Here is a 27,720-nt window from a genome sequence, read left to right as displayed (position 1 = left end):
GAGGTCCCAGAGAAAAGATGCTTACCATGCCTGGCATGTGTTAGGGCACAGTGACCTCATTTTCAGGGATGAACTGACGCTACTTCCAAGCAAAACCCCTACAAACAAAGGCAGCCTTGTAGCTCGGAAGGAATCTGTGGAGGCAGCCCCTTGCACTTGGGGTGGTTTTGATAGTGGTGATTACAAATGTAGATGGCCTCTAGGAGCGTTTTCCTTACTGGGTAAGCCCCCAGCCCCTTGTATTCCTCCTCTTCCCGCTTTATGGATGGAAAATGCTGGTTTATTTCCAATAACTAGGTAGCAGTTAAATAACAAAGAAAGAAAACTTTTTTTTTTTTTTTTTGGCTGTGTGGCATGCAGGATCTTAGTTCCCTGACCAGGGATCGAACCCGTGCCCCCTGCAGTGGAAGCACAGAGCCCTAACCACTGGACCACCAGCAAATTCCCAAAAAAGAATGAAATCTTAATAACCACAGGTCTTCCCTAAATAAAAGGTTTCAAGTTTTTCCAAATACTTGCCATGCAAAAGACACACACATAATTTCCCTTTGTTTAATATCTCTATACCCCACCTCCAAACACACACCTAAAACGGATCTATTTGCTGACATAATACCCCTTTGGGGGGAAAAAAAGGAAAAACCAGTCTCCCCAAAGTCTGAGGTTTTTATTGACAGGAGGCAGACTGTTGCATGAAAGTCACAGTTGTTTGAAGTTGCGCAATTGGTCGCATTCTTTTGAAACTGGTCAGAAATTAGATCACTGTGTAAAATACCTATGAAATATCGGCACATAATATCATACTCTAAAGTCACTGGAAACTTTGAAGGGTACTATCTGAATGGTTGTCATCCAGGGTATAAGCAGTGATTCTGCTCTAATCTAGTGAGAAAAAACTCCATCCCTTGTCACTCTCTCCCCACCTCATGTTCTTGGGAGCACCATGGCCCCATATCTGATCTCAAAGCCTGAAACACAGAAGAATGTGACCCTCAAGTCACTTGATTTGTTTCCAGTGAACATGGTTTTATTCCAGGTAAACACACTGGGTTTGGATTTTGAGAAGTTCCACAAAGCAGCTCCACGTCTATTCCAAAACTGTAATTGACACTGAAATCACTAATTAAGGAGCAATGCCATAGAGGATTTGGGGTTCTTGATAAGCAGGCCCCGACACTGTGTAAGTCTCCTTCCTGATTGAGAGGAATTTGCAAATCTGTATTACTTTATCCATCAAAAATTACTGCTAATGCTGCCAAGAAAAGTTTCATAGCTTTCATTTCTGCCTGTAAAAGTTTGCTTTAAAAAGGGGGACCACAGAAGAGTAAGAAAAAGGGGACGAGAGGCAAATATGAAAGCCAAAATTTACAAATTCAGCGTTGAGAATTTAATCTTTTACATGAAATTAAAAGTTGGTCAGCAGACCTTCAAAAGGCCTCTCATAGCACTCCCTTCTTTTCCGTTCTATCTGCTGTCCCCTCCCCCAAATCTCCAAATCAGTAGAGCCATATTTTTACAACAACCTAATTCAGTGGTGTTTGCCTCCATTTGTGTATTAAAATCACTTGAGTTGTGTTTATCAAAATGTCCCATCTCAGACAGTTGAATCTCTGGATGGGACCTAAGTGGTTTGACTGTTTCTTTTTAATCTTCCCCTGGAGATCCTTGAAGCATGGTGGATTGACAACCATTGACCTACAGATCTTTTTGTCTTCATTTCCCCCACCACACTCTAATCTGCCACCTTGTTGGGCTAAAATATAGATTTAATGATTCCTTTTCACTCTCTAAAACCCTCATTCTCTCCTGGTATCTTTAGGGTGAAGTTAAATGAGATTTATCTGCCATTCCAAACCTTCTGTGAACCTTTCCTTGGCTATTCTCCCCAGGGGACTGTCCTTTTCAGCAGAGATTGTCTAGTCACCATTCTTTCAACCATTCCGTTTCTCAGTCTCTGGCCACTGCTCCCTCCTTCTTGTCTCCACTGACTAAGTCCCCTGTTGAAGTCCTGCCGCCTCCTCTTACCTCTTTTCCCACCTATATCCAGGATGCAGAAATGCTTTTCTCAGGGAGCTTCTACGGGCTTTATCATCTGCTGCAGTTTCTTCTATGAATTCTCATTCCACGTGCTGCCTCCAGATCATTGAAAGCCATCACTGCATCCTTAAGGTAGAGGCCGAGTAGACATGACTCCTTAACTGCTGGGTATTGAACCCTTTATTGCGTATGAACTCTTAATCCTGGTGATGGAATAAACGACGGAACATCCACTTTGAAGATGTGTTTTAATAGTAAAGATATTTATGACTTCAAGACCCAGACTGTGGATTTCACTTTCAGCACAACCTCCCAGTGAGGTAAACCATGTGGATTTAAGACAACAGTTTGATTGACTTTCTGGGTATGTCTGCATAAATACACTGGTACTGCCATTCACATTTATATTAGTACATCCAATATGAGAATTTTGGAAAATGGTGCTCTTCCTGGGCCATATTTTCTGATGTGTGACCAGAAACCAGGCAATGTGGTCTGTTGGATCTGGTCACCTAGATAAGCGATTATTACTCATGGAGATTTTTATTGGAAGAAGCTTTTTTAGAGGTGCCTTAGAATCTTCTTGAGAAGTAGAAAGCATGGTCAAATAGAAGGCCTTTTATTTTTTAAGATAAAAAAATCTTTGTATTTTGGGGAAGCAGATGTCATTTTTAAATTTTTTTATCGCAGTGTAGTTGATTTACAACGTTCTGTTAGCTTCTGCTGTACAGCAAAGTGAATCAGCTACACGTATACATATATCCATTCTATTTTAGATTCTTTTCCCATATAGGCCATTACAGAGTATCGAGTAGAGTTCCCTGTGCTATACAGCAGGTCCTTATTAGTATCTAATTTATATATAGTAGTGTGTATATGTCAATCCCAATCTCCCAATTTATCCCGCCCCCAACCCTTTCACCTTTGGTAGCCGTAAGTTTGTTTAGAAGGCCTTTTTATATAGCAGTAGTTCTTGGGTTAATTTTTTTAAATGGTTAGCAGCCAGGAATCACTAAGTTATTCATATTTGTTAAACATTTGATTTTTACCCTAAGCCCCGTAAATGTATCAATACATCCATTTGCCAAGTGTGGGAGGTGAAGATGAGGACTCTTGTCTGAGCGCAGAGCTGCTGACTGGAGTGCAAGCCGTCCTCCCAGGACTCCCCACACTTTTTCTGCGAGTTTCAGGTTCGCCGTCTTTAAAGGAAAGCTAGAAACTAACGTAATCTGACTTTAGAGTTTTTCCGAATTTTTCTGATTTGTATTTTCATCCTTTCCAGTCATGTCATCTATATCTGACTCAGCAGCGACATTTTTAGGAACATCTTTCTAATGAGAGTCTTTCCAAAGCATTTAATTTCGTTTTCATAAAAATACTCTTTCTCTATATACTGTTTCACAGCTTAAATAATACCTAATTAAGTTGCATGATGATAACATCTAGAACAACTGACATAAACATGGTAGAGGGAAAAAAACACAATTGACTACTTCTAGGAGCAGGTGGGTGTGGGAAAGGTCTCCTGTGTTTGGGCATCGGTCCTGTTGGACAGAAGGAATGGCGAGCGAGGGAGGGTGGTTAAAAGAACAGTTCCCACGCTCTAGCTGTACTTCCATGAATGTGACATCACACAGACCTGAATTTGAATTCTCGTTCCAGTGCTATGTGGCTGTGGAAGATTATACAGCTTCTTGAGCTTCTATCTTCTCATTGAAAGCACAGAAATATCAAATGTTGAGGATCGTGAAATAAGTTCATCCATGAGCAGTGTCTAGCCGAGTGCCTGCCTGCCTCTCCTGTGACTCTAAATAAATGTTGCTGCCGTTTCTTTCCTTCTTTTCTTAGTGAATCTAAGTTCCTTTTTGCCCTTTGATATCAGTCTGGAACATTTAGCCAGGGAAGGCATTAGATACCAGGGGTTAAGGCCAGAGCTCTAAAACCAGGTGGACATGAGTTCTAATCCTGGCTCTGCCAGTTTCTAGAAGAATGCCCTTTGGAAAAGTTGCCTAACCTCACTTTTCTAATCTGTAAAATGTGGGTGATAATGGCACAGACTTCATAGACCACTGAGAATAAATATGTGGCAATCAGTGAACATGCCTTGTGTGTTATAAGTGCCCAGTGATTGTTAGTTATGTTACCATATTATTAGATACAGGACACTTAAATGCCTTAAGTGTCCATTAGGCCAACAGAATGCAGACTTTACCTGTGTATTTTTTCTTTTTTTAAAAAAGTTCATTTTATTGAAGTATAGTTGATATACAATGTTGTGTTAGTTTCTGGTGTACAGCAAATCGATTCAGATCTCATATTCTTTTCCATTATGGTTTATCACAGGATACTGAATATAGTTCCCTGTGCTGTACAGTAGGACCTTGCTGTTTATCCATCCTATATATAATAGTTTGTGTCTGCTAAACTCCCACTCCTTCCCTCCCCTACCTCCCACCCCCTTGGCAACCACAAGTCTGATCTTTGTGTCTGTGAGTCTGTGTCTGTTTCATACATAGGTTCATTTGTGTCATAGTTTAGATTCCACATATAAGTGATATCATATGGTATTTGTCTTTCTCTTTCTGACTTTACCTGCAGATTCTCTCTGGCAGTTACGCCTAAAACAAAAACGTTGCTCCACTGGTGATCCCAGCAGGCATATTACAAATCAGGCCATGTGCCCAACGTGAATGAAGAAACCAGAATAAACTCAGACCCACTCCTTCATCTTCTCTTCAATTTTGGAGGAACTTCTAATTCTGTCACTAGACTCTTTCTTTGGTGAAATGAAGGGGGAGCAAGAGACTAGAGAGGATACGAAATAGACTTTTTTTGTTCCCAATTAAGTTAGTGTAGGTTTTTGTTTCTCAAGGAACAGTTAGAGCACTGGACTCTGCAGGAGATGAGCATGTCTTCATTTAGCGTTTCCTGAGCGTCTGTCACGCAGAACTCGGCTCTGAGCAGGACGTGGACTTAGCCTAAAAGAGAATAGAGTCCATCTTGCGGCGACAGCTGGCATCTAAGCTGAACCAAGTGCTTTAGGAGTCTGGAGAAAGAAGGGGCATGTCTGGTGTTTATCAGGGAGAATAGCAAAGATGCAGTGACATTGGAGCTGGATCTAGGGTAGAGTGGATGAATCTCTTGGTGGGGGAGGGGAGCGGGGGGTGGCGGTGAGCATGACCGCTGAAGGGATGTCGTGGGTGATGTCACAGTGCCGGGGAATTATGGGGCCTGTTGAGAAATCATAAGCCTTTGTGGGATGGTCAGCTGTCTAGATTGCCTTCAAGATCAGTATTTGTGTTTTAATTCAGGCTGGAAGTGTTGGGGGCAGGTTTTTTTGTTTTTTATTTTTATAGAATGAGCTCGTGGATTATTACATAGGCATACGGGAGTCCACGGGGTTTTTTTTTGTTTTTTTTTTTTTAATTTATGGCTGTGTTGGGTCTTCGTTTCTGTGCGAGGGCTTTCTCTAGTTGTGGCAAGCGGGGGCCACTCTTCATCGCGGTGCGCGGGCCTCTCACTGTCGCGGCCTCTCTTGTTGCGGAGCACAGGCTCCAGACGCGCAGGCTCAGCAATTGTGGCTCACGGGCCTAGTTGCTCCGCGGCATGTGGGATCTTCCCAGACCAGGGCTCGAACCCGTGTCCCCTGCATTGGCAGGCAGATTCTCAACCACTGCGCCACCAGGGAAGCCCCCTGGGGGCAGGTTTTCAAGGGCCTTAGAGACTATGCCATAGGAATTGATTCCATGTTATGGTTTAAAAGCAGAAACATTTTTACAAATGAAGCATGTCATCAAACATTAATATGTAAACCAGATAAAAGTAGATGTACTTGGGCTGACACTGAAAATAGGCATATGGAACTCTGCTTACTTGGCCTTACTCTTTTTTTTTTCCTTTTTTTTTTTTTAAATTTTTTATATATAGTTGATTTACAATGTTGTGTTAGTTTCAGGTGTACAGCAAAGTGATTCAGTTTTATATATACATATATTCATTCTTTTATATTTTATATTCATTCTTTTTCAGATTCTTTACCCATATAGGTTATTACAGAATATTTAGAGTTCCCTGTGCAAAACAATGGGTCCTTGTTGATTATTTTATATATGGCAGCGTGTGTATGTTAATCCCAAGCTCCTAATTTATCCCTCCCACCCATGTTTCCCCTTTGGTAACCATAAATTTGCTTTTGAAATATGTGAGTCTGTTTCTGTTTTGTAAATAAGTTCATTTGTATCATTTTTTTTTTAGTTAGATTCTACATATGGATGATATCATATGATATTTGTCTTTCTCTCTGACTTCACATAGTATGATAATCTCTAGGTCCATCCATGTTGCTGCAAATGGCATTATCTCATTCTTTTTTATGGCTGAGTAATATTCCATTGTACATATGTACCACAGTATTTGTGGATATTTTCTTTATCCATTCATCTGTTGATGGACATTTAGGTTGCTTCCATGTCCTGCCTATTGTAAATAGTGCTGCAGTGAACAATGGGGTGCATGTATTTTTTCGAAGTATGGTTTTCTCCAGATATATGCTCAGGAGTGGGATTGCTGAATCATACGTTAGTGCTATACTCAGCTGTACTCTTGACCTCAGGATTCGTGAACCCTAGGGCTCCACAGAACCTCTGCTGTTGAGGAAAGAGCCTGGGCTTATTATCAAGCAGTTATGGGTTTCAGTTCTTGCTGCCTACTTATTAGCTGCATGACCTTGGGCAAGTCACTTACCTTTTAGGAAACTCAGTTTTTCACATTTGTAATGAAGATTCCTATCTTGATTGAATTGTTAAGAAATAAATAATAATAAAGCATGTATAATGATACAACATAATATATTTATAATGCTCAGTGAAGTCCCTGACCTGTAATAGACCCTTATTAATATGCAGCTATCATCCTTGTCATAATTTTCTCAGAGCTCTCAGTGGCTCCTCACACATTCTTGAATAGTGTTCAGTGCTTCTGGAATATTCAGCTAGAGACAGCGAGCTGACTACTACCTCCTGGAGGTTTTTAGACGGATCTGGGCGTCAAATGGCTAGGGCCCAAACTGGGCAAGTAGCAGGGTGAATTTAAAAAAAAAAAAAGATTAAGTATATTTCCAGCTGTAAAAAAAGTGAAGATGTTAGGATAATGATAAAAATAAGTCTTTTGAAGTATACTGTGAACTGGCACAAAGGTAAGGGATCTTTAGAGGTGAAAAATGACATGAAATCAAGGACCAGTTTTTCTTGGCTGCATAGACACAGGACATGGGAGACCAAGGTGGACAGTCTAGTGAAAGCCTTCCGATAAGCTGGACCCCAAAGGGTGTAGCTCCCAATATAAAAGGTGGCCAGGAAATAAATCCACCACATAGAAGAATAGAGCAAAAACTTGCCTGTCTCAATTTGTTACCAGATAGAAAGACAAAAATCTCCCCTGAGAATTTGTAACCACAAGGAATCCCTCATATCCATACCAGTTTGAGATCTAAATTTATCTATTTTTGTTTTTGTCTTTAAAACAACAACAAAAAGCCCTCAAGGCAAGCATTTATTTCAGAAATAATCTTGGGTTGATAGTGCCTCTAGGCAACTGACAGACACAATCTAAAATTCCTCTTTGGCAGATGGCACTGTTAACCTTAAAGTATTCCCAAAGATTAATTTCTAAGGAGTATGAGCTCACAATCAATCATCACAAACTACAGAAAGTGTAAATTGCTACCATCACTTTGGAAGACAATTTGTCATTAACTAGTTAAGTTGAATGAGTACATACCCAATGACCCAGCATTTATGATCCTAGGGATATACCTTAGTGTCTTGCCCGTGTGTGCCAGGACTGGTGCCGTAATGTTCATGGCAGCACCGTTCATAGTAGACTGAAACCAGGAACGGCACAGTTAACAACTCCACAGTGGATAGATTCTGTTATAATCACATAATGAAATCTTCTTGCAGCAGCGGTGATAAATCTACTGCAGTTACACATGTCAACAAGGATGGGTCTAACACAGCATTAGACAAAAGGAACATGTCACAGGAAGATATATAATGTATGATTCTACTTCTGGAGCGTGCTAAGATAGCCAATTACATCATATTTGGCTTATCAAGGTTTATGTAGATGTTAAAACTATAAAGAAAGTCATGAGAATGATTAACTAGAACAGAGGATGCCTTTGGAGAGCCAGGCAAGGAAGGGCTCATGGGAGGTCTACAAAGCTGCTTGTAACTTTGATTCTTGAGCTGACCAGGTATGTGGGTATTGCTTTTACGATTTTCCTTTAAACTGTTCATATATGTTTTATGCAGTCTTTTGTATGTATGATACACATTCTGATAAGCACTTTTTAAAAGGAAGATGGAAACTGTAAAAGCCCCCAGTGACAGAATATTTGATAGGATTCATGTGTGTAACTTTCTGGGAGGGTTTGAGGGGAAGAATGAAGAAGAAATACGTAATTAAAGATTCACGCCTCTCAACACAAGAAAAAAAATTATAGCTATGTACAGTGATGGTTGTTAACTAAACTTATTATGGTGATCATTCTCAATATATACAAAGATCAAGTCATTGTACACCTGAAACTAATATAATGTTATATGTCAGTTATACCTCAATTAAAATAAAAAAGATTGACACCAAAGTTGCATGCCTGAGGGGTTAGGATAATCTTGGGACCCTTAAATCGAAATAAGGAGATCGAGGGAGTTTATTACTCACATCTCTGCCATGAGTACTTAGTTGCAGTGACAGAAATGTGTTCTCAGTAAATGTTTGTTGTTGCTATTGAGGTGAGGAAATTGTGAGATGTGGAAATGGAAATGTTTTAGGATAGATACAGATGGGCACAATGTAGATATAGAGTGTTAGGCGTAAAAAGAATTGTGGAAGTCGTGATAGTGATGAAATCACTTTGGGAAGGAGCACAGGAAGGAAAGAAATGTGAGATCTGAAAATGGAAAAGGCCCATTTTTCAGTGATGGGTTGAGGCAGTGAAGAACACAAAGGTGTGAACAAAGAGTTGAGAGAAGCTAAAGGGAAGATGTTGAAGAAAGAGAAGGTGATCAGTACTGTCCAATGATTCAACATTCAGAGGAGAGAATTATGATTAAGTAATGGGATTTGATGATTGGAAGGTCATTGGTGATTGCATACAGAGACTTTATTGATTAGTGTGAGGCGCCATATTGCTAGGGACTCAAAGGTGAGTTATCAGTAGTATTAAGGATATAGAAGCAGTGAGACTAACCTAAACCAATCCTTCAAAACGTTTGATATTCACAGAATGACTTTAAAATAAAATAAGAATCATGTATTGAGTGCTTGCTATGCACTCACCCTGTTAATTACCCTACGTGAACTAATTTCATTCTAATAGTAGATTAGTTTATCACCATTTGACAGCTGAGAAAACTGAAGCACACATATGTTAAGATACTTGCCACAGGTAGCACTGCTAGTAAGTGGAGTTGTTGGGATACAGACCAATTAACCAGTCTACCACACTGAGAAATAGACATGCCTTGCAAAGGGTGCTAGGTAGAAGACTGGAAGGAAAGGGGCTTTTTGATTGTATGTGTGTAGTTTGTTTGTTTGCTTGCTTTAGATTTAAGAAACGCCTGAGTATATTGGTAGGCAGGGAACAGGACACCAGGAGAAAAAAAAGAACCTGAAGCTTACAGGAAGGGTCATCTTCCCTTCACATGGTTCCCAGAAAGTTGGGAAGATGAGATACAGGAAGAGGATTGGAGAATTGGTAAATCAGGTATTAGTAGGCCTCAGAGACTGCTTCCTGTTGTTTAGAGGCAGTGGAGCAAAGCTCTGTGATGTACTCACTGAGTCGCCAGTCTGCATTTCTTCTGGCGAGCTACTCTTACCTTGATCTTGAGCCTTGAACTCAACGAAGGGATTGTGCTGCAGTGGGGATGTACCTGAAGTATTGCCTAGATAGTTAATTCGATGGATGAATGAACAGACGGACGGATTGATTGATGGAAGATGAATGAACTAATTAACCAAGAGTTACTGGGCATAGACTACTGACCAAATATTTATTAAGCCCTTTCGTAAAGTAGTGATTAACAGCCTAGACTCTGGAGTCAGACTCTCTGAATGTATTCCCTGCCACTCACAAGCTGTGTGTCTCTGCGAAAGTCATTCATTCTATAGCTCGGTTTCCTCATCTATAAAATGGAGCTAGTAGTGCTTACTTGCATTCGTTTCTTAGGGCTTCCATAACAAGCCATCACAAACTAAGTGGCTTAAAACAATGAAATGTATTCTCAGAATTCCCTGGCAGTCCAGTGGTTAGGACTCGGCGCTTCCTCTGCTGTGGCCCAGGTTCAATCCCTGGTTAGGGAACTAAGATCCCGCAAGCTGCACCGGACACAGCAAATAAATAAATAAGGGACTTCCCTGGTGGTCCAGTGGTTAAGACTTCGCCTTCCAATGCAGTGGGTTCAGGTTCGATCCCTGGTCGGGGAGCTAAGATCCCACATGCCTTGCAGCCAAAAAACCAAAACATTAAACAGAAGCAATATTGTTGCAATATTGTAACAACTTCAATAAAGACTTTAAAAATGGTCCACATCAAAAAAATCTTTAAATAAATAAATAGATAATCAATCTTTCACAGTTCTGGAGGCCAGAGGTCCAGAATCAAGGTGTCCTCAGTGCCACACTCCCTCCAAAGGCTCTAGGGGATAATTCTTCCTTGTCTTTTCCAGTTTCTGGTGGCTCCTGGTGGTCCTTGTCTTGTGGCAACAATATTCCAGTCTCTTCCTCCATCTTAACATGGTTTCTCTTATGTGTCTATGTCTCCTCCTCTTTTTTTTTAATTGAGATATAATTGATATATAGCACTATATTAGTTTCAGGTGTACAACATAATGATTCTATATTTGTATATCTTCTCTTGTTATTAGGACATCAGTCATTGGATTTAGGGCCCATTCTAATCCAGTATGACCTCATCTTAAATAATTATATCTGTAAAGGTCCTATTTCCAAACAAGGTCATGTTCTGTAGTTCCAAGTAGACATGAATTTGGGGGGAGGGGCAGCATGATTCGACCCCACTATACTACTTCATGGAAATATTATAAGGACTAAGTTAATGTAAGTACTTATACAGTTATTACATATTATATTAAGTGACTAATGATATAATCAAGTGCCAATAATATAATTAAGTTAATCTAAGTGCTTGTAATAGTATGTAGCACATAGTCAGAGGTATGAAGTATTAGTCATTCCTGAGGTTGGCACTCAAGAAATGCTTATTTTTTTCCAATCACTGCTTTTTGCTGAATAATACCAATATTCAGTACAGGTGAAAATTCTGAGTTAGTAGGTTAATTTATAATGATGTTTGATTCTACCCTTGAAAAACTTTCCTTGAAAAACACACAAGGTTCATATTTCTTTCCTGTCTAGTAAAATTACTAAGTAGACAAGACATCAGAGTGGCGAAAGACACTTTCATTTTCCAAGTTCTTCCTTCAGATTTTCATCATCTCGGGGGGGAAAAGAAATGATGACCAACTTACTCATATTCATTTTGTACCAACTAACTCCGTAGGCAATGGCCTCCTCAGTATGGCTTTCCATGTGACAGCGCTCAGCCTCTCATGGGACCTAATTTCCTTCCATAGTAATTTGTCTACAATTGGCTTTAAAGAGACATTGTTTGGATAGAATGTTCCAGATTAAAAACAGGCTGTAGCCTGTGTTAAGAGTAACCCCTAGTTACTTGACAGAATGATAGCTAAGAGATGCAACAAATTGGTATTAAGCCTACTACAAAATATTGCACATATTTTTAACGTTAAGGAAATAAACAACAGTATATAGGTACTATAGGCAGAATCTGAAAAAAGAAAAAAATGAAGACGCCATTATTTATCCTGCCAATGAAGCAGCACAGTTTGGGAAAGTGTAAGGGTGAGATGAAGGCCAGTGAGTGTTCATTGGTACCACATCTGTTTTGTTCCCCACCATACAGCCAGATGTTGGCATGACTAGTTCTAAATTGATGTTCAACAAATATTTGTGGAAGGAAGACGTGGCTGCGTGGCCTGCAGGTGGTTGAGACCAGAAGGAAGATCTTGGTTCTTTGTCTGCGGGCTGTAATAATTGCATTTCCTAAGTTGTCATGTTTCTTCAAGGCAGTCTTCATTTCCCTCTTCCTGCTTTTTCTTTGTATTTTCCTCTTACTCTCCCTAGACTTTTTTGTTGAAGTACAAGCAGTGGCTGATTATTATGTATTGGTGTATTGGACATGTGTGCACGTAACAGAGGGCCGGGAGAAATGAAGACAATAAATCTTTGTCCTTTTTCTTCTTCCTAAAGTTCTCAGGTGATAAGTTAGCTACCTCAGAGAATTATTTGATACCAGGGTTATTGGCTGAAATAGATATAGGGAGGGTATCCACCAGAGAATTCTTTATCATTAGAGTAGGTGTTCTTAAACCTAAATCTGTGAGCAGGCTTAGCAATCCTGAGCCGTATGAAATAGCGTGGAAATTGTGTTTGCATATGCATGTTTGATGTGTGTATGCAGGTTTGATGTGTGTATGCAGATTTGATGTGCCTATGCAGATTTGGAGTATGTATGCAAATTTGGTGTATGTATGCAGATTTGGTATGTGTATGCATATATGTGCAATTGTTGAAGGAAAGGAATGTATTCGTTAACTTTTGTTAGTCTCAAAAGAATCTGAGCTCCAAATAGGTAGGCAACCACTGAATTAGAAGATTTGGCTTATATCGTCTGTATTTTGTTTTGCTTTAGAATTTCTGGTAGGAAAATTCTGAGAAAATGTGGGAGAAAAATGACAGTATATAGCAACACCAAACCTTTTCAGATCTGGAATCAATTCAGGGGCTTTCCTTGAATTCTGACACCTCTTTTTGAACTTCTTTGGCTGCTGTTTTTGTGTACTCAAAGTCAGGGTTTGGGGTGCTTACTTAACTCGCAGTTATTATCTTTGGCTGTTGAAATTTCCAGGCAGACTAATGTCATTTGTTGCCAGAGCAGCATCAGAGCCCTTCTGGGCAAATTCCCTGATAAGTCACTGAGCTGGCACAAAGAAGATGGTATTTTATGGTACAATGACCCATCTTTGCATAGCTAATTTATTTCTAACTGAACTTACAAACCAAACAAAAACTAACCTTCTCCAAGTACCAAAGCTGTTTAAAGACTGAATTTTATTTTTCTTTACATTTCTGGGAACTTTGGTTTGTTCTTTGTCTGATTTGAACCAAATCTGTTGTCTTCCTCTTACTTAACTCTCTGCCCTGATTAAATGATCTGCATGCTTGACTCAAATCCCAATTTTACTTTAGCAGCACCTACATGTGTTCCCAGATACCCAACTCATGGCTCAGTTTATGCTCTCTGCTGTTCAGCTTTGTATCATAGTAACTTAAGTAACTGCTGTTGTTGTTGTTAATAAAGCCTCCTGTATTGTTCCAGGAAATAATCAGTTATTTCCACATAATTTACTTATTTGTTGATTCATTCATTCACAAAACATTTATAGGCACCTGCTGTGTGCCAGGGATGCTTCCAGCTGTAGAGGAAAGAGAAAGATGGATGTTATACATATAGTCACTGCCTTGTGCTAGGTCAAGGCATATGGCAATGCAGGCAAGCCAAAGATTTAAGACTTTTGAAACCTACAGTCTTTCAGCAAATTGGTTTACCATTTATTTAGAGCAATGGTTCTCAACAGGGGCGGTTTTACCCTTCACCCCGGGAAACTTGGAGACATGAAGACATTTTTGGTTGTCACAAATAGGAGATTCTACCTGGTTGGTAGATGCTGGGAATACTGGTGAACATAGACACTGAACAGGACTGTCCCCATGTCAGAGAATTCTCTGGATCAAAATGCCAATAGTGCTGAGATTAAGAAGCCCTAATTTAGAAGAAGCAGTACTCCTCCAGAGAGAGGCATACTGCTGTACATGGGAAGAGTGGAGACCCTGAAGCCAGTGCCCTTTTTCTCTGAGGTCTTGAGCAAGTCAACTCAGCTGAATTGACCCGCACCAGAACCAAAGATCCTTCTGAGGGATGGGATTTCATTCATCTCAGGTACATTTCCAGGGTTGAATTAGTATTCCTCAAAGATTGGCATCTTGGTGGCTTTCCAGTTGCCTACCCCTTAAATCTGCCTCTGCTTGTTCTTAAAGGGCTTACAGTTTAGGGAGGAAGAAGGACAAGTATACCAAAAACTATGATACTGGGTGATAGATACCAAGAGGGCTCAATGAAATCAGTGCCTTGGGAGCACTGAGCAGTTAAGCTCTGTCTGGCGGTCTGGGAAGCCTTTACAGATGAGGCGGTAAGTGAATGGGAGTTTGAAGGACGTAGTTGGCAAATGGCTGAAAGAAGACACTTTCCCCTTTTAAGCCATACCCTGCATGATTGCATTTATAACCAGTGATGTTTTGGGCAGCCCTTTCAAGAAAATCTGCTTCTGTATTGTTTTACATGGAACAAGATTCCTTTACAAATTGTGCAGACTCAACTTTACAGTCTTTCTTCTCATCACCTTCTTTCTATTAAAAATTTCATTAGTAGATGATTTCAGCTGCGTAATTGTAGGTATTAGAGTTTAGCAGTAGTTCAGAGTTGGATGCTTTCAGTGAATGAACTACAGACTTGGCTTTTGTTGTTTTAAAAATGTGTATGTATTTCTTTGTTTGAACCTGCTAATGCTTCTGATAAAGTTTTCTGCAGGCTGTGGATTTAGCTAGCTTGAAAATATGTGGAAAGTATGCTTCACAAACTGTGTAGACATGTGTAAATGAATGCTTTTCAGATACAGTCTATGTTCCAACACATGGCTATGTCCTGCAGGAAAATTCAAGAGAACATCATTACCCACAAATTCCTGTTAAACTAGTGTGACATTAAATGTATTCGTGAAGCTATTAATTGAAAAGTTGGCCGACACTAAATGTATCTGTGAAGCTATTAATTGAAAAATTGGAGAGATACAAAAGAATGGAGTAGATGTTAAATTTCTTTTTTTTTTAATTATATGAGTTTCAGGTGTAGCCTTATAGTTCAGCATCTGTAAAATTAAATTTCTGATTAAAGAGAACAGTGAGGTTTATAATAATGTAACTACCAGAAAGTTACAGGATTTTTCTTAACTTTCATGAAATTGTATGTTGATTTAACGTACCTACACATCATGGGAAATTTTCTCTTTCGGTTCAGAATCAGTTATGGCATCACAGAAGGGGTAACTTTATACATTTGAAACTAACTTTGGAAGAATTTGTTCTTTTCCTGGTGACTTTATGAGGACCTTTTATTAGTGTTTTCACGTTAGAAATAAAATAGTTCAATTGAAAAAAATCTCAGTTTTACCTTCTTTTTAGTTTGGACAATAATTCTGGGTAGTTAGCAACATGCATATTAGTTTCCTTTTTTCATCAACACGTTTTTTCTTTTTTTATTCAGTCGGATGCCAATGCAAGTTACTTAAGAGCAGCTCGAGCCGGACACTTAGAAAAGGCCCTTGACTACATAAAAAATGGAGTCGACATCAACATTTGCAATCAGGTTAGTTGTGGTGATTGTTGTTGTTATTTAAGTTTTTATTTTATTTATTTTTTTATTTTATTTTTTTATTTTTTTATTTTTTAACATCTTTATTGGAGTATAATTGCTTTACAATGGTTATTTAAGTCTTTAGATAAAATTTTTAAAATCCAGGCTTTAAACTCCTTAAATCTTTCTTTAGATATTACCAAGACTTTCTCGTTTTTGCCAGTGCTTTCTATTAAATGTCACCAGCTTGAATTATCAAGTTATTCTCTGCTTTGTTAGAGAAGCATTCAGAAATGTAGATATGTATCCTTTAATAACTAATTCCTAAAATTTAGTACGTAATGACATCAGAACAACCTATCTAATTGCCACGAGTACTTTTATTCCTAATTCAAGTTCCTACACTAAACACATACAAGTGGTTGTTGGTGGGAACTCTTCAGAGTTCTTGGTTGACTGTTTACTCTTCTGTTTTAAACGTGCTGAGTAAAGCTTTCCCTTCACTTAATCAGAATGGGTTGAATGCTCTCCATCTTGCTTCCAAAGAAGGCCATGTAGAAGTTGTTTCTGAGCTGCTACAGAGAGAAGCCAACGTGGATGCAGCTACAAAGGTCAGTATCACACATTTCGTGCTTTTTATATCAATTGCCCAATTCAGTGAGAATTCAGCCCTCGATAAGAATTGGGGCACGCTTCTCATGAGATACCTGTCAGCCTTGTTCTCTTTGGGGAACTTATAGAGGGATTTGATATTTTGTAAAATGTTGAAAGTAGAGAGAAAGATGGGTGAGCTCATGTATCTTGCCTTTTGTTGTACAGAAAGGAAACACAGCGTTACATATAGCATCTTTGGCGGGGCAAGCAGAGGTGGTAAAGGTCTTGGTTACAAATGGAGCCAATGTCAATGCCCAATCCCAGGTAAGCCTACAGCTCTACTGCCAAGAAATGTTGTTATAATGATTCACAAACAATGTTCTGGGGCAGGTGCTTGCTTGGTTTATGTATCTTCTAAGAATATAATACTTAAGAGCTATATCCCATGAATAGCCATATTATTCTGGATTATTCAGTTTCATATATATCCTCATTTGCAGTACTCTTTGTGTGAGATGTAAAGGTTTTTAAAAGTCATCCGTCTGTAAAACTGGTATTATGGCTAGTAATCATAGACACAGATGATTAGAGGACCTCTGTAATGCAGAGACTTATTCTGTTGTATGATGTTAGCTCAGATCCAGTCTCAGTATTTACTCACAGACAAAGAAAATGAGGAGGCCTATAAAAGAGGAAATGCCCTTAGAAGTTCAGAATATATCGGTGCTTTATCTAGTTAAAAAAGGGAAGACACTAGTTAATTCCTGTTTACTAACTCAGGCATCATCGTTGTTCCCTGCAACAGATTAAAAAGAAAAAAACAAGCAGAAGAAACTTTAAAATCCCCAAAGTTTAAAATTTCCACATTGTTAGTAGTGAATATACACTGATAATTCATTCAGAAGATCCTCCTACAGGCTCTCAGAATCTTCCATGAAGTTCTAAGGAAAATACCAATAGATTATCATTTGGCAGACTTTGAGTCTAAAAAAATTAAGTTCACTTTATTGTTCTAAAAATATAGGTCCTTATTATCCAAATTATGCATTACTATTCATGTCCCCACAGATGTGAGCTTGTGTAGAAGAGCAAACATCATCTTAACGTACAAATATCCACTTAGGACCTGACCATTTTTTAAAAATTTTTTGAAGTATAGTTGATTTACAGTGTTGTGTTAATTTCTGCTGTGCAGCAAAGTGATTCAGTTATACATATATATATACATTCTTTTTCACATTCTTTTCCATTATGGTTTATCACAGGGTGTTGAATATAGTTCCCTGTGCTCTACAGCTGGACCTTGTTGTCTATCCATCCTGTAGATACTAGTTTGCATCTGCTAATCCCAAACTCCCAGCCCGTCGCTCCCCCACCCCACTTCCCCGGCAACTACAAGTCTGTTCTCTATGTCTGTGAGTCTGTTTCGTAGATAGGTTCATTTGTGTCGTATTTTAGATTCTGCATATAAATGACATCATATGGTGTTTTTCTCTCTCTTTCTGACTTACTTCACTTAGTGTGATCATCTCTAAGGACCTGACCATTGTTAAAACTGGCCCCTACTCAAACATTCCTTCCAGCTGAAGGCTGACATCTATCCTGGTTCGTCAGTACCTACCCCAGGGTATTAGATTTTGAACCCATTGACTGTAGAACAAAGCTGCAAGTTTTGCAAAAGATGTAGGATTTCATGAAGTCAGGGAAAGTGATGCTGGAGGACTGCTGTGGGGTTGTGACTTTCTGGCAGTAGTTGCCCAGACTGTGTGAAGAATTTGGATGATTTCCTGACAGGTGTTTCAAACTCGAATGATTTGAAAATCAAAAGATTAAATGAAGAAAAAAAATTAGGTGAGGCCTTTGGTTCCCAAGTAGTTTTTGCAAAAGGACTATCTTTTTGCTTATGCTCTGAAAATAAAAAGTGAAGGACGTCAAGCCGTCATGTAATTTTGTTGGAAGAACATCATACATTTTCTCCCTCAAAATCATAGTTGGTTTAGTCTTCATTCACTCTGAGAACCTGTACATGAATGCAGTTGTAACCTACCTTTTGTTAAATCATATAAAGTCATTTTCTACAATGTCTGGTTTTCTCTTTCAAGATGAAGTCTCAATCTAACTTTTTTCATTATTTACTGCGGCCTTTTGAGCTCCACTTTAAATGCACTTGATTTCCTCAGTCTTTTCCAGTACTGATTATCTTTGGATAACAGGAGCCTCTTATATTTTATGGGTCCACAGAATTGTAGTGATTCTCTTCCTTGTTACTCCCACTGTAGCGATGAAAGCTCTGATGCCATTGAATAACAGTGTCGTGGAAAAGAAACGGCACTGTACTTCCAACCACATGATTTCTTGTATAATTGGTCTAACCTCTAGTTCCCTGTGGTTGGACATTTGTTACATGGTCTATGCCACCTGTGCTGATTCCCTTTGATAGCTCACTTACAGTAATAAAGCTTTTCCAGAAAGGAGTGATATAAAGTTGAATATTGACAAGTATGGTACTTGAAGAGAAATACAGACCAGCTGACCACAAGAGGAGCATTATGGTTTTCAACCAATTATTTTTAAATGCCCCTGTAATTTTTTACTTAGAAAATAGCTAGTGTTAAGCTCTGAGATAGTGGGAAAACTCTTTAGTCCATTTTCATTTTCCTATTTTCCCCCCAAGGGAGGGAAAAATTAGCCTTCCCTTCTTTTAAACATTATACACATTCATGACTAATGTTCAGAGGAGGCATGGTTTTAAACCTTCTCTGCAGTGTCTGGAAGAAGCTGTAGTCGAAATAAAATCCTAACCATATTTGATTTCAATGTATACACCTCCTCTCCTGATGATGAAGTGTGGAAGGAGAACGTGGGCTGTGAAATTCCCTGTTCCTTGCAGCTGTGCCTGGAATACCCAGCCACCCACTTGACAGAAAACCTGCCCCCCTTTCCTCTGGACACCTGCCCCCAGAAGCCTTCTGAACCGCATCGTTCTGTGGACAGAATAAGTAATGAGATCACCATGCAGCAGAATGGAGTTTCAAAGATAATTCCTGGTAGCAACTTTTCAAAAGGAACTTTAAAGAACAGCAAGCAATAATGCCATGAAATGCAATGAAATTCCATTTGGTGGCAGAACATAAAACATCCCAGGAATATTATTATTCAAGAAAGTGTATCCCTATCTAAGTGAAATTTTATCCTATAGACAATATTTAATAGCCAACAAGAAACAGCATGAAGAGAGACCCTCACCTTCCTTAAATATAAAAATTCTCCTTGAAAATAGAAGTGGCATGGGACAATATCAAGTTCTGATGAACTGAGGCTCTATAAACTAGGAATTTGTGGATATTCTTGTAATAATTCTTGTCATTGCCTTGATCTTAGGTCTTAATAAGTTCGTTAACTCTTTCTTATATTACTTAACATTCCAGGAATCATTTAGGCCTACCCTAAGAAAGAAATTGGGTTAGATAACTAAATTGTGATTTTAAAGAACTCTACTATGATTCCTAACTTCTTAACTCTACTAAGTTCTTAATACTTTATACGAAATACAACAATGATTAACAGTGTTTGCTCTTGAAAAATCTCAAACTGCCATGTCAAATGACATCCCTCACGCTTTTCTCCTTCTCTGTCTTTATTCCATAATATAAGGTACCAACTATGTTTATAAAGAAGCAAAGTCTATTTCATATAATATTTTAACTATCAAAGTATTCTAAATTGACAGGTTTTCACAGTGGTTTTAACAAAGACAAGACCCTTTAATTAAACCAATACTTCCTTTGTCTTTCTGGGTTTTTTAATGTTTCCTGTGGGGTGGGGGGGAGGTCAGGTCCTCATGAAGTCAGACAGTGGGTGTGGTCCAGATAGAGCCTTTCTGACCTTTAAACTAATAGCACATCTCTGATGTAAACAACCTTCACAAAATTTAGTACCATATGTAAATCAGTACAAATATATCACCATGCCGTTAACATTTTAATTCATAACAGCACTTTATGATATACGAAGGCTTGGTTGGAGGAAACTAGGATGGATAAAATTTCATGGATGAAATTTAAGCTCTTATTTTATTTTATATATATTGTTTCATTTCATTTTTATTTTATTTTGTTTTATTTTAGTGGGTATTAGGTAGCATGCCTCAGTACTGTCTATAAAACTATAAGTCTGCAACTTTGCATACTTATGATAACACCACAATACTTATAATAACACCATAATCAGAGCAGAAGATACTGAAGATATTGGATAAAATCAGACGTCAAAAAGCATACTCAGTCTTGAGCCTTTTGAGAATTCAGTGTATTGTTGCTGCAGAAAAGGAAATGTAAATTGGGCCACCCATATGTTCCTTTTTGGTCAGCTCTTTGTTTTGGAAATTTCCTAAGTTAGGAAATTAATGTAAAACCAGTGATGTACTTTTTTCTCTTAGGAGAAAAATAACATTCTTTCTGAAATCTTACCATCTTCCCAATCCAGGTACTATTTCATGAAAAATCATTACAGCTCTAGGTCATCTACACCGGATTACTTGTGCCTTAACCCTCTTTGCACTAGAGAGTAATGGTAATATTTTTGTTCACTCTTTCAAAAAGATGCTTATAATTATCTTCCTAGAACCATAACTAGTGTGTATGTGTTCTCACGCCTTGTTGATCCTTTCCCAATAAATGAAATTTTTATTAATTAGTGTTAGTTTCTATTGCTTTCATCCAAGTAACTTCAGCAATTTGGAATTATATGAGGAACCCATAGAATAGAAGGCTAAAGAAGCTTTCAGAAAGCCTTGGAAACGAGGTAGTCGGAGTGAGAGAACCTAATCAGAAGCTAAAGGGTAAGGTTGCCCTTTGATACAGTCCCTACAGGCCATTCGAGAGTGGGGAGGGGAGATTTGGTAGAAAAGAGAATTGAGAAGGACATAGAATAGATGTGGAAGAGCAAGCAGAGCCGTGCCGCACGTGCATCCACCTGTGGTTGAAGAAGGGCAGGCCAGTTTACTTCAAAGTCCAACCAAGACAAGTCCTACCTACACATCCGTGAAGATGTAGTTCCTCTAAAGAAAATAGAAACAATACTGCCAAAGGAAGGGACCAAAATAAACACACAAACACACACACTCAAATACCCAGTATAAAATTGAAATTTCCAGTATGGAGGCCTCACCAAAAATATTTTGTCAATATGGTCAGCAGAAGTAGAATGAGACCATTCCATGCCATGTACTGGATGATTCCATCTACATGAAATTTTTACTACAGACAAATCCATCGAGATGGAAGGCAGATGAGTGGTTGCCAGAGGACATGAGGAGGGGCAAATGAGGAATGAATACTAATGGTCCAGGGTTCCTTTTTGAGGTGATGGAGTGTTCTGGAATTAGATGGTGGGGATGGTTGCCCAACTCTGTGAACAGACTTAAAAAACCACTAAATTTTACACTTTGAAAGAGTGAGTTTTTTGGTGTGTGAATTATATATCCATAAAAATACATAAAAATGAAACAATATGAAAGAATGTGACCAGTCAGAAAATGACCAGCTTTCAGGTAATAGCGGTACAATGGCAAGCACTCAAAAAACAAGAGGAAAAGCTATTGTGGAAACTATTCACTACAGAGCCCCATCTTGCTGTGACCCGTGTCTACGTATTATTTCTCAGGAATTCCAGTTGTACACATTTTACTCTCTGCCATTGTGAAAAGGGCACACGGAGTGATCTAAAAGTTGTACTTCTTAAGAACCACTCTTTGGAAGCTCCGGGTCTGTAAGAACAGCAGCTCGTAAACCTCAGTGCCTAGTTTTGGGTTTCCTTCAGGGGTCATGAAATGTTTGGTTCTGGCAGGTTTCCTCCAGAACAGTGCAGGTACACTGGGCTAGAAACCAGGCATTTGTAGGTGAACCAGTGTTTCTTAGGTAACTTGAACTACAGCAGACCTCTGCCCTGAAGTTGAGAATCCACTGACATATATTATCTACTTGATATTTCTGTCCGAGAGAATGACACCCATTTTGGAATTTTTCCTTAAGAACTTTACTCCTAAAATCTGAATCTTCCATCTGGAAATTTTGGGTGATGTGGAAAGATATATACTCAGTTCATAGAGTGATAAAAATCCACGCTGGTTTTCACCTTTCTTTTCTTTTTAATATTTTTAATATTTTTCCTTTCTTTCGGTTAAGAGATATTTAAATCAGCCAAGGATTAAACAATCTTTCATTTTGGTCAAATAAGAAAATGAGAAAATAGCAGTATGATAAAGGGTAATCCTAAACAGCTTTCAGGTTCCTTCATAGCTCTGGGAAGAGTGACAGAGATGAAACCCACGCAGACACACACACACACACACACACATTGGGTTGCAGTTTTTCCATGTTTCGTGTTTAAAATTGATAAAATCTTGCATAACAGAACAAAGCAACAGTGAACTTAGTGATGTTACTAGGTAGATAATTTAAAAGGAAGAAGCTTGACTACTGTGTCATATTCTACTGCCTCTAATTTGGTGTCTCTAATCTTGAGCTTGGCAACCAAATAACCTAGTTTATTACATTTATGTGTAAAATAGAATAAGTAGAATAGAGGAACTCTCTGATGAATAAAGTATATATGCTATGGTAGATTTGTTATGTGATAATACTTTTATCAAGAATATTTTTAACTTCCTAATTCTGAGGTATAAGCCAAAAAAGTGAGGTTACCAGAGGCTGAATTATGTTATTCATCATATAGTAATTAATACTTATAATAATTAACCTAAACCTTTTGAATCACAAAGTTTTGAGTAATATTTGGTAACATTTAATTTAGAATGTATTTATATTTATTCTTTGAGATTGTATAATGTAAACAACAAAATTTCCAGATCACTCAGTTAAACAGAACTGAATTCTGAAAATCTTATTCAAAGAGAATTTTTTATAGTTTGAAAAATACCTGTTTTGGTGTATATATCTTACAATAAGATTTTTTAAATATTACAGTATTTCATAGATGTGAAATACATTGTTTTAAAGAACAAACACATATATGCAACATATTTTTACTAAGAAGCTTAAGATGTATGTATTCATTTGCTTCCAAGTTCCTTGGCAGTTGGGCACATTTCAGACAAAGATGCACAGTAGAATATATAATATATGAATGTGTGTGTATGTATTCTGAACACGTCTTTGCAAAAAATGCAAGGAAGGAAACTTATAAAAAGTAGACTACTAATAGAATTCTACTTTAAAATTGAAGATATACCCTTTTCAAATTGGTGTTCTTTCCTTTGCTCTAAGTCACCCCATCTGTGGTAAGTTTGAAGCTGTATGAAGTTAATATAAATTCTTTCCAAAGTAGGAGCTATTTCACGTGTTTAATTTTATGTAAAAGTATTACATATTTTATTTAAGATAAATAATTATTGCTTGGGATAAAAAAAGATTCATTGGGACAATGACCAAATGTATTTTTCTGCATATTCTCATGGCGTCTAGTAAAATCCTTTACTCGTGGTAAGCACTCAGTAAGTAGTTGACGGTTAAATGAATGTACATATTTATCTAAAGTGGATATATTGGTATGAATTATACTTAGACAAGTAGCAATGAACCACACTCAAACTATGAATTAGGAAGTATAATTGTGAATTATACATTCTGCTTAAATTATGGTGCTTAGGTTTTCTAATAAATATGAATATATTAAAGTATTATTAAAATTATTATGTGTGAGATTTCCTGGAATATATAATATCATCAGTACAGTGGAAAGGTAGATTTGCTTTAAAAAGCCACAAACCTTTTAATTCTTATTTTGCAGAATGGTTTCACACCATTGTATATGGCGGCCCAGGAGAACCACCTGGAAGTTGTCAAGTTTCTCCTTGACAATGGTGCAAGCCAGAGCCTGGCCACGGAGGTAAGACACTTTGGTTCTTTCCATGCGTAAGTTCACATGTTTATAGGGCATTTTATAAACCTGAAGCTGTAAATTGAGAATTTGTCCCACTGGTATTTCATTGCAGTTGTATATTAATGTGTGGGCTCGCAAGTTTTTATGAAATATATTAGAAAACTCTATTCTTAGTCTTTCAAGAATCTTCTATTGCATAGATACCCTTTCTGGTCTTAAATGCCTGGCTCTACCCTATAACTGAGCTATTTATTTACTATTTACATATTTGCTTGAGAACACTTATCTGCTTCTTACAATTTTGCCTCAAAGGCAGCCACTGTTTTGAAATATTTTTGTGATAAAACGTAAGTTTTAAATCTGTTTTTTTCCAAATTTAAGCTAGCATAATTATAATGATTGGATTTATATATTTCTAAAGTTAACTAATTAAACTCACACTTCTAAACAAAACTAGTACACATTTTTAAATACTAGATAAAAGTGGCATCTAAAAAAAAACGTTTGCAGTCATGAATAGAGGAGTTATTTAAAAATAAAAAGTTATTTAAGTCACTGGTACTGTTTTAGGTAATACAGTTTATTTTTTAAACTAATCTGGATGGAAGATTGTGATCCCTTGTAAAGTGTATCACTAGAAATCTATTGCTAATAATAAAGGACCAATGTTTGAGTATTCTTTATTTTTAACAAAATAATGAATTAGAACAGATATAGGGTTATCCCTTTCATAATACCACTCCTCTGACTTTCATTCTGAAGTATTTCCTGAATGGCACAAGAAAGATGGCAATACAGGGATTGCATATAACCTCACCCAGTTTTTGAGATTCTGCCTTCAAGGGAAACCACTAAGTAAATGAAGAGGCAGTTCACACAAAAAGAAATACAAATGACCATAAATGTATGAAAATACCTCACCCTCCCTCATAGTCAAAGAAATATTAATTTATTAATCAGATAAAGAATGAGATCTAGTCTTTTGCGCGTGGGATGAGGAAGAAATTCAAGGGGTAGAAAAAATTGGAACTTAACTACCGTATTGGTGAAGTTGACAATTGGTTGCAACACTTTTGCAGAAGCAGTAACTATCAAAATTAGTATTTATACACCTTTTTACATAGCAATTCCACTTCAAAGAATTTCTGTCACATATATTAGAAGATAATGCAAAAAAAATAGTTATTATATAAGAAGCTCAACAATATGATTAGTAATAACAATTTTTTAAAAACTAGGAGGGACAAATGGGGAAGTCATTGGATAAATACTGCTCTACTTAGACAGTAAAATGCTATTCTGCACTATTAACAAGGAGATAAGACTCTATGTACTGATACAGGAAAATGTCCGCAGAGTACTGTTACCAATGGTTTATTCTGAAAATTAGGAGGGAACCTTACTTTTCACTTCATACCCTTCAGTTGTCTTGGTGATTTTTATCTTGAGAATGTATTTTTAAACAATAATATCCTTAGAGCTTGGTAAGAAATAACAAAGGAACCAACATTTGTAGACGTCGAGCAGGTCCCATCCTCACACTGGGAGGAGGTAGCCTGAGTGAGTCCCCGAAGGACGACGAAGCGCAGGTCTCATCATGCTTTGCAGGGAGAATGGGCAGCAGTGGTTGTTGTAGAAGAGAAAACCCATTCACATTTTTGGATGGAAAAACGAAATAATATAAATGTCCTGATGACAGCAATTCTGTAGTACGGTTTTCATCTGTGAGGGACAGGTAGTATTCTTTTTCAGGCTGCAATGGACAGAGCATCAAGTGTCTCTCCTTTAGAAGCGAATATAAGCCCAATTAACTGCTAATAGATTAGAGTTAACTTGTCAGCTAATTATCAGTAACTCACTGAGTTCTCCAATTTTTTTTAAGCTTTCAAGGCCCCAAAAGAGGCATTACAACCAAGTAAAAAGAAATATTATATGAGATCCTCAAACAACTAATTCAGTCTTTTAGCAAGAAGATAGGTAGGTAGGTAGGTAGGTGGGTAGATAGATAGATAGATAGATAGATAGATAGATAGATAGATAATGTAGATAGATATGTAGATGATATGTAGATAGATATGTAGATGATAGATATCTAGATAGGTAGACAGATATGTAGATGATAGATATGTAGATAGATATATAGGTGATAGATATGTAGATAGATATGTAGATAGGTAGATAGATAGATAGATAATGCAGATAGATTTTTTTTTACTCCTTTATATTAATTTCAAAAGGTTTTTGGGGGGGTTTTTTGGGTAGCTTTAAAAAATAAATGAATGAATGTTCTAAGAACAAATCACATCCATGTCTTCATGAGGGTGCTAGCACATCACTATATAAACAACATCTATTTGATTATCTGGAGCTATTTGAAGCTTTGACTGAATTTTTATCTCTTCCTTTGGATTATTAGTACTAGAGACTAAAAAGAACAGCAAGAAATAAGATGTTTCATTCACACAATGTTCTAACTACGATTTGCAATAATATTGGATTCATTTATACAGAAGTCTGTATTTACAGAACGAACAGTAGTGGGCAATGAAAGGATTCCTTAGAAGGAAAAATTTTAATAGGATTTTAAATTTATTATATGATGTGATATTGCCAAGTTCCGTCAATACATTTTTTCTTCCATATGTACCTTGTATATACGTATCAAGTCTTTGGCATGGTTGTGCTTTTTGAAACCTTTCCTGTGTTACTGTGTACTGCATTTATGTCTTTTGCGTTTATATCTTCCTTCTTTTCCACGTCTATCTTCCTTCTTTCGCTAATCAAAATTTTGAAGCATGAGGTAAATGTATTTGTTCACTTACATGGCACAAGCAATTTATTAAGCACCTACTATGTGCCAGACACTCCACAAGGCAGTGAAGTTTCTCAAGGAGCTCCTAGCACATTTCCTTTCGGCTTGCATTTTTCTCTTAAGAATAACCGTACAGAGCAAACCAAACCGTTTAAACTTGGTCTGGAAACAAAATCTAGAGCTGCTAATTTTAGCTGTTAACACCTTAGGGCTGGTGCTTTGTGTCTTTAATTGGGTTGTGCAGGAAGCACATCCTTGTCAGTGCTAATGTCTCAGCTGCAGTTGATTTTCTGGTGCAAGGTAGTTTCCTTTACGTATAGGCCCTGTGGATTGAGAACTTCCTATCAGTGGAAATGGACCCATTTCATTTTGCTGCAGAACAGAAGTGAGCTGTCATTTTTACCCCTCAGGTTTTGCTCAGGTTTTAAAAGTGAGATGCAACGTTAACTCTTAATACACAATTTTCCTTTCACCATTCCATTTTTTTAAATGTATTTTTCTCTTTTTTTTTTTTTCAAAAGTAATATGTTAAATAAATGAGAAAGTACAATAAAAAGCAAAAAGAAGAAAAAGTCACGGTTAATTTTCCCTAGAGATAACATTCTGTTTATTCATCCAGATTTTTTGTCCATGTTCACAATGCACACATTTATCTTAATGAAAATGAGATCATATATTTACACGGTTATGTAGATTTCTTTTCCCATAACATTAAATTACACTCTAAACTTTATGTCCCTAAGTGTAACCTGTGATATCATTTTGATGACGTCCAGGTTGTATCCAGCCTTTCTCTGTT

At 37.6% G+C, this 27,720-nt stretch overlaps 1 protein-coding gene across 23 annotated transcripts in view; it reads left to right on the top strand.

The window, feature by feature from the left end:
- ANK3 (ankyrin 3) overlaps window positions 1-27,720 on the top strand; it is a 687,375-nt gene that overhangs the window by 434,796 nt on the left and 224,859 nt on the right. For all 23 annotated transcript variants that reach the window (XM_059900926.1, XM_059900918.1, XM_059900920.1 and 20 more), the window contains 4 exons: window positions 15,524-15,625; window positions 16,126-16,224; window positions 16,433-16,531; window positions 24,017-24,115. In XM_059900926.1, coding sequence (XP_059756909.1) covers window positions 15,524-15,625; window positions 16,126-16,224; window positions 16,433-16,531; window positions 24,017-24,115 — 399 coding nt within the window. The remainder of the gene's footprint in view (window positions 1-15,523; window positions 15,626-16,125; window positions 16,225-16,432; window positions 16,532-24,016; window positions 24,116-27,720) is intronic.

Source organism: Balaenoptera ricei, chromosome 16, assembly GCF_028023285.1.
Source record: "Balaenoptera ricei isolate mBalRic1 chromosome 16, mBalRic1.hap2, whole genome shotgun sequence".
Classification (NCBI taxonomy): Eukaryota; Metazoa; Chordata; class Mammalia; order Artiodactyla; family Balaenopteridae; genus Balaenoptera; species Balaenoptera ricei.
This window is presented reverse-complemented; position numbering and strand designations above follow the sequence as displayed.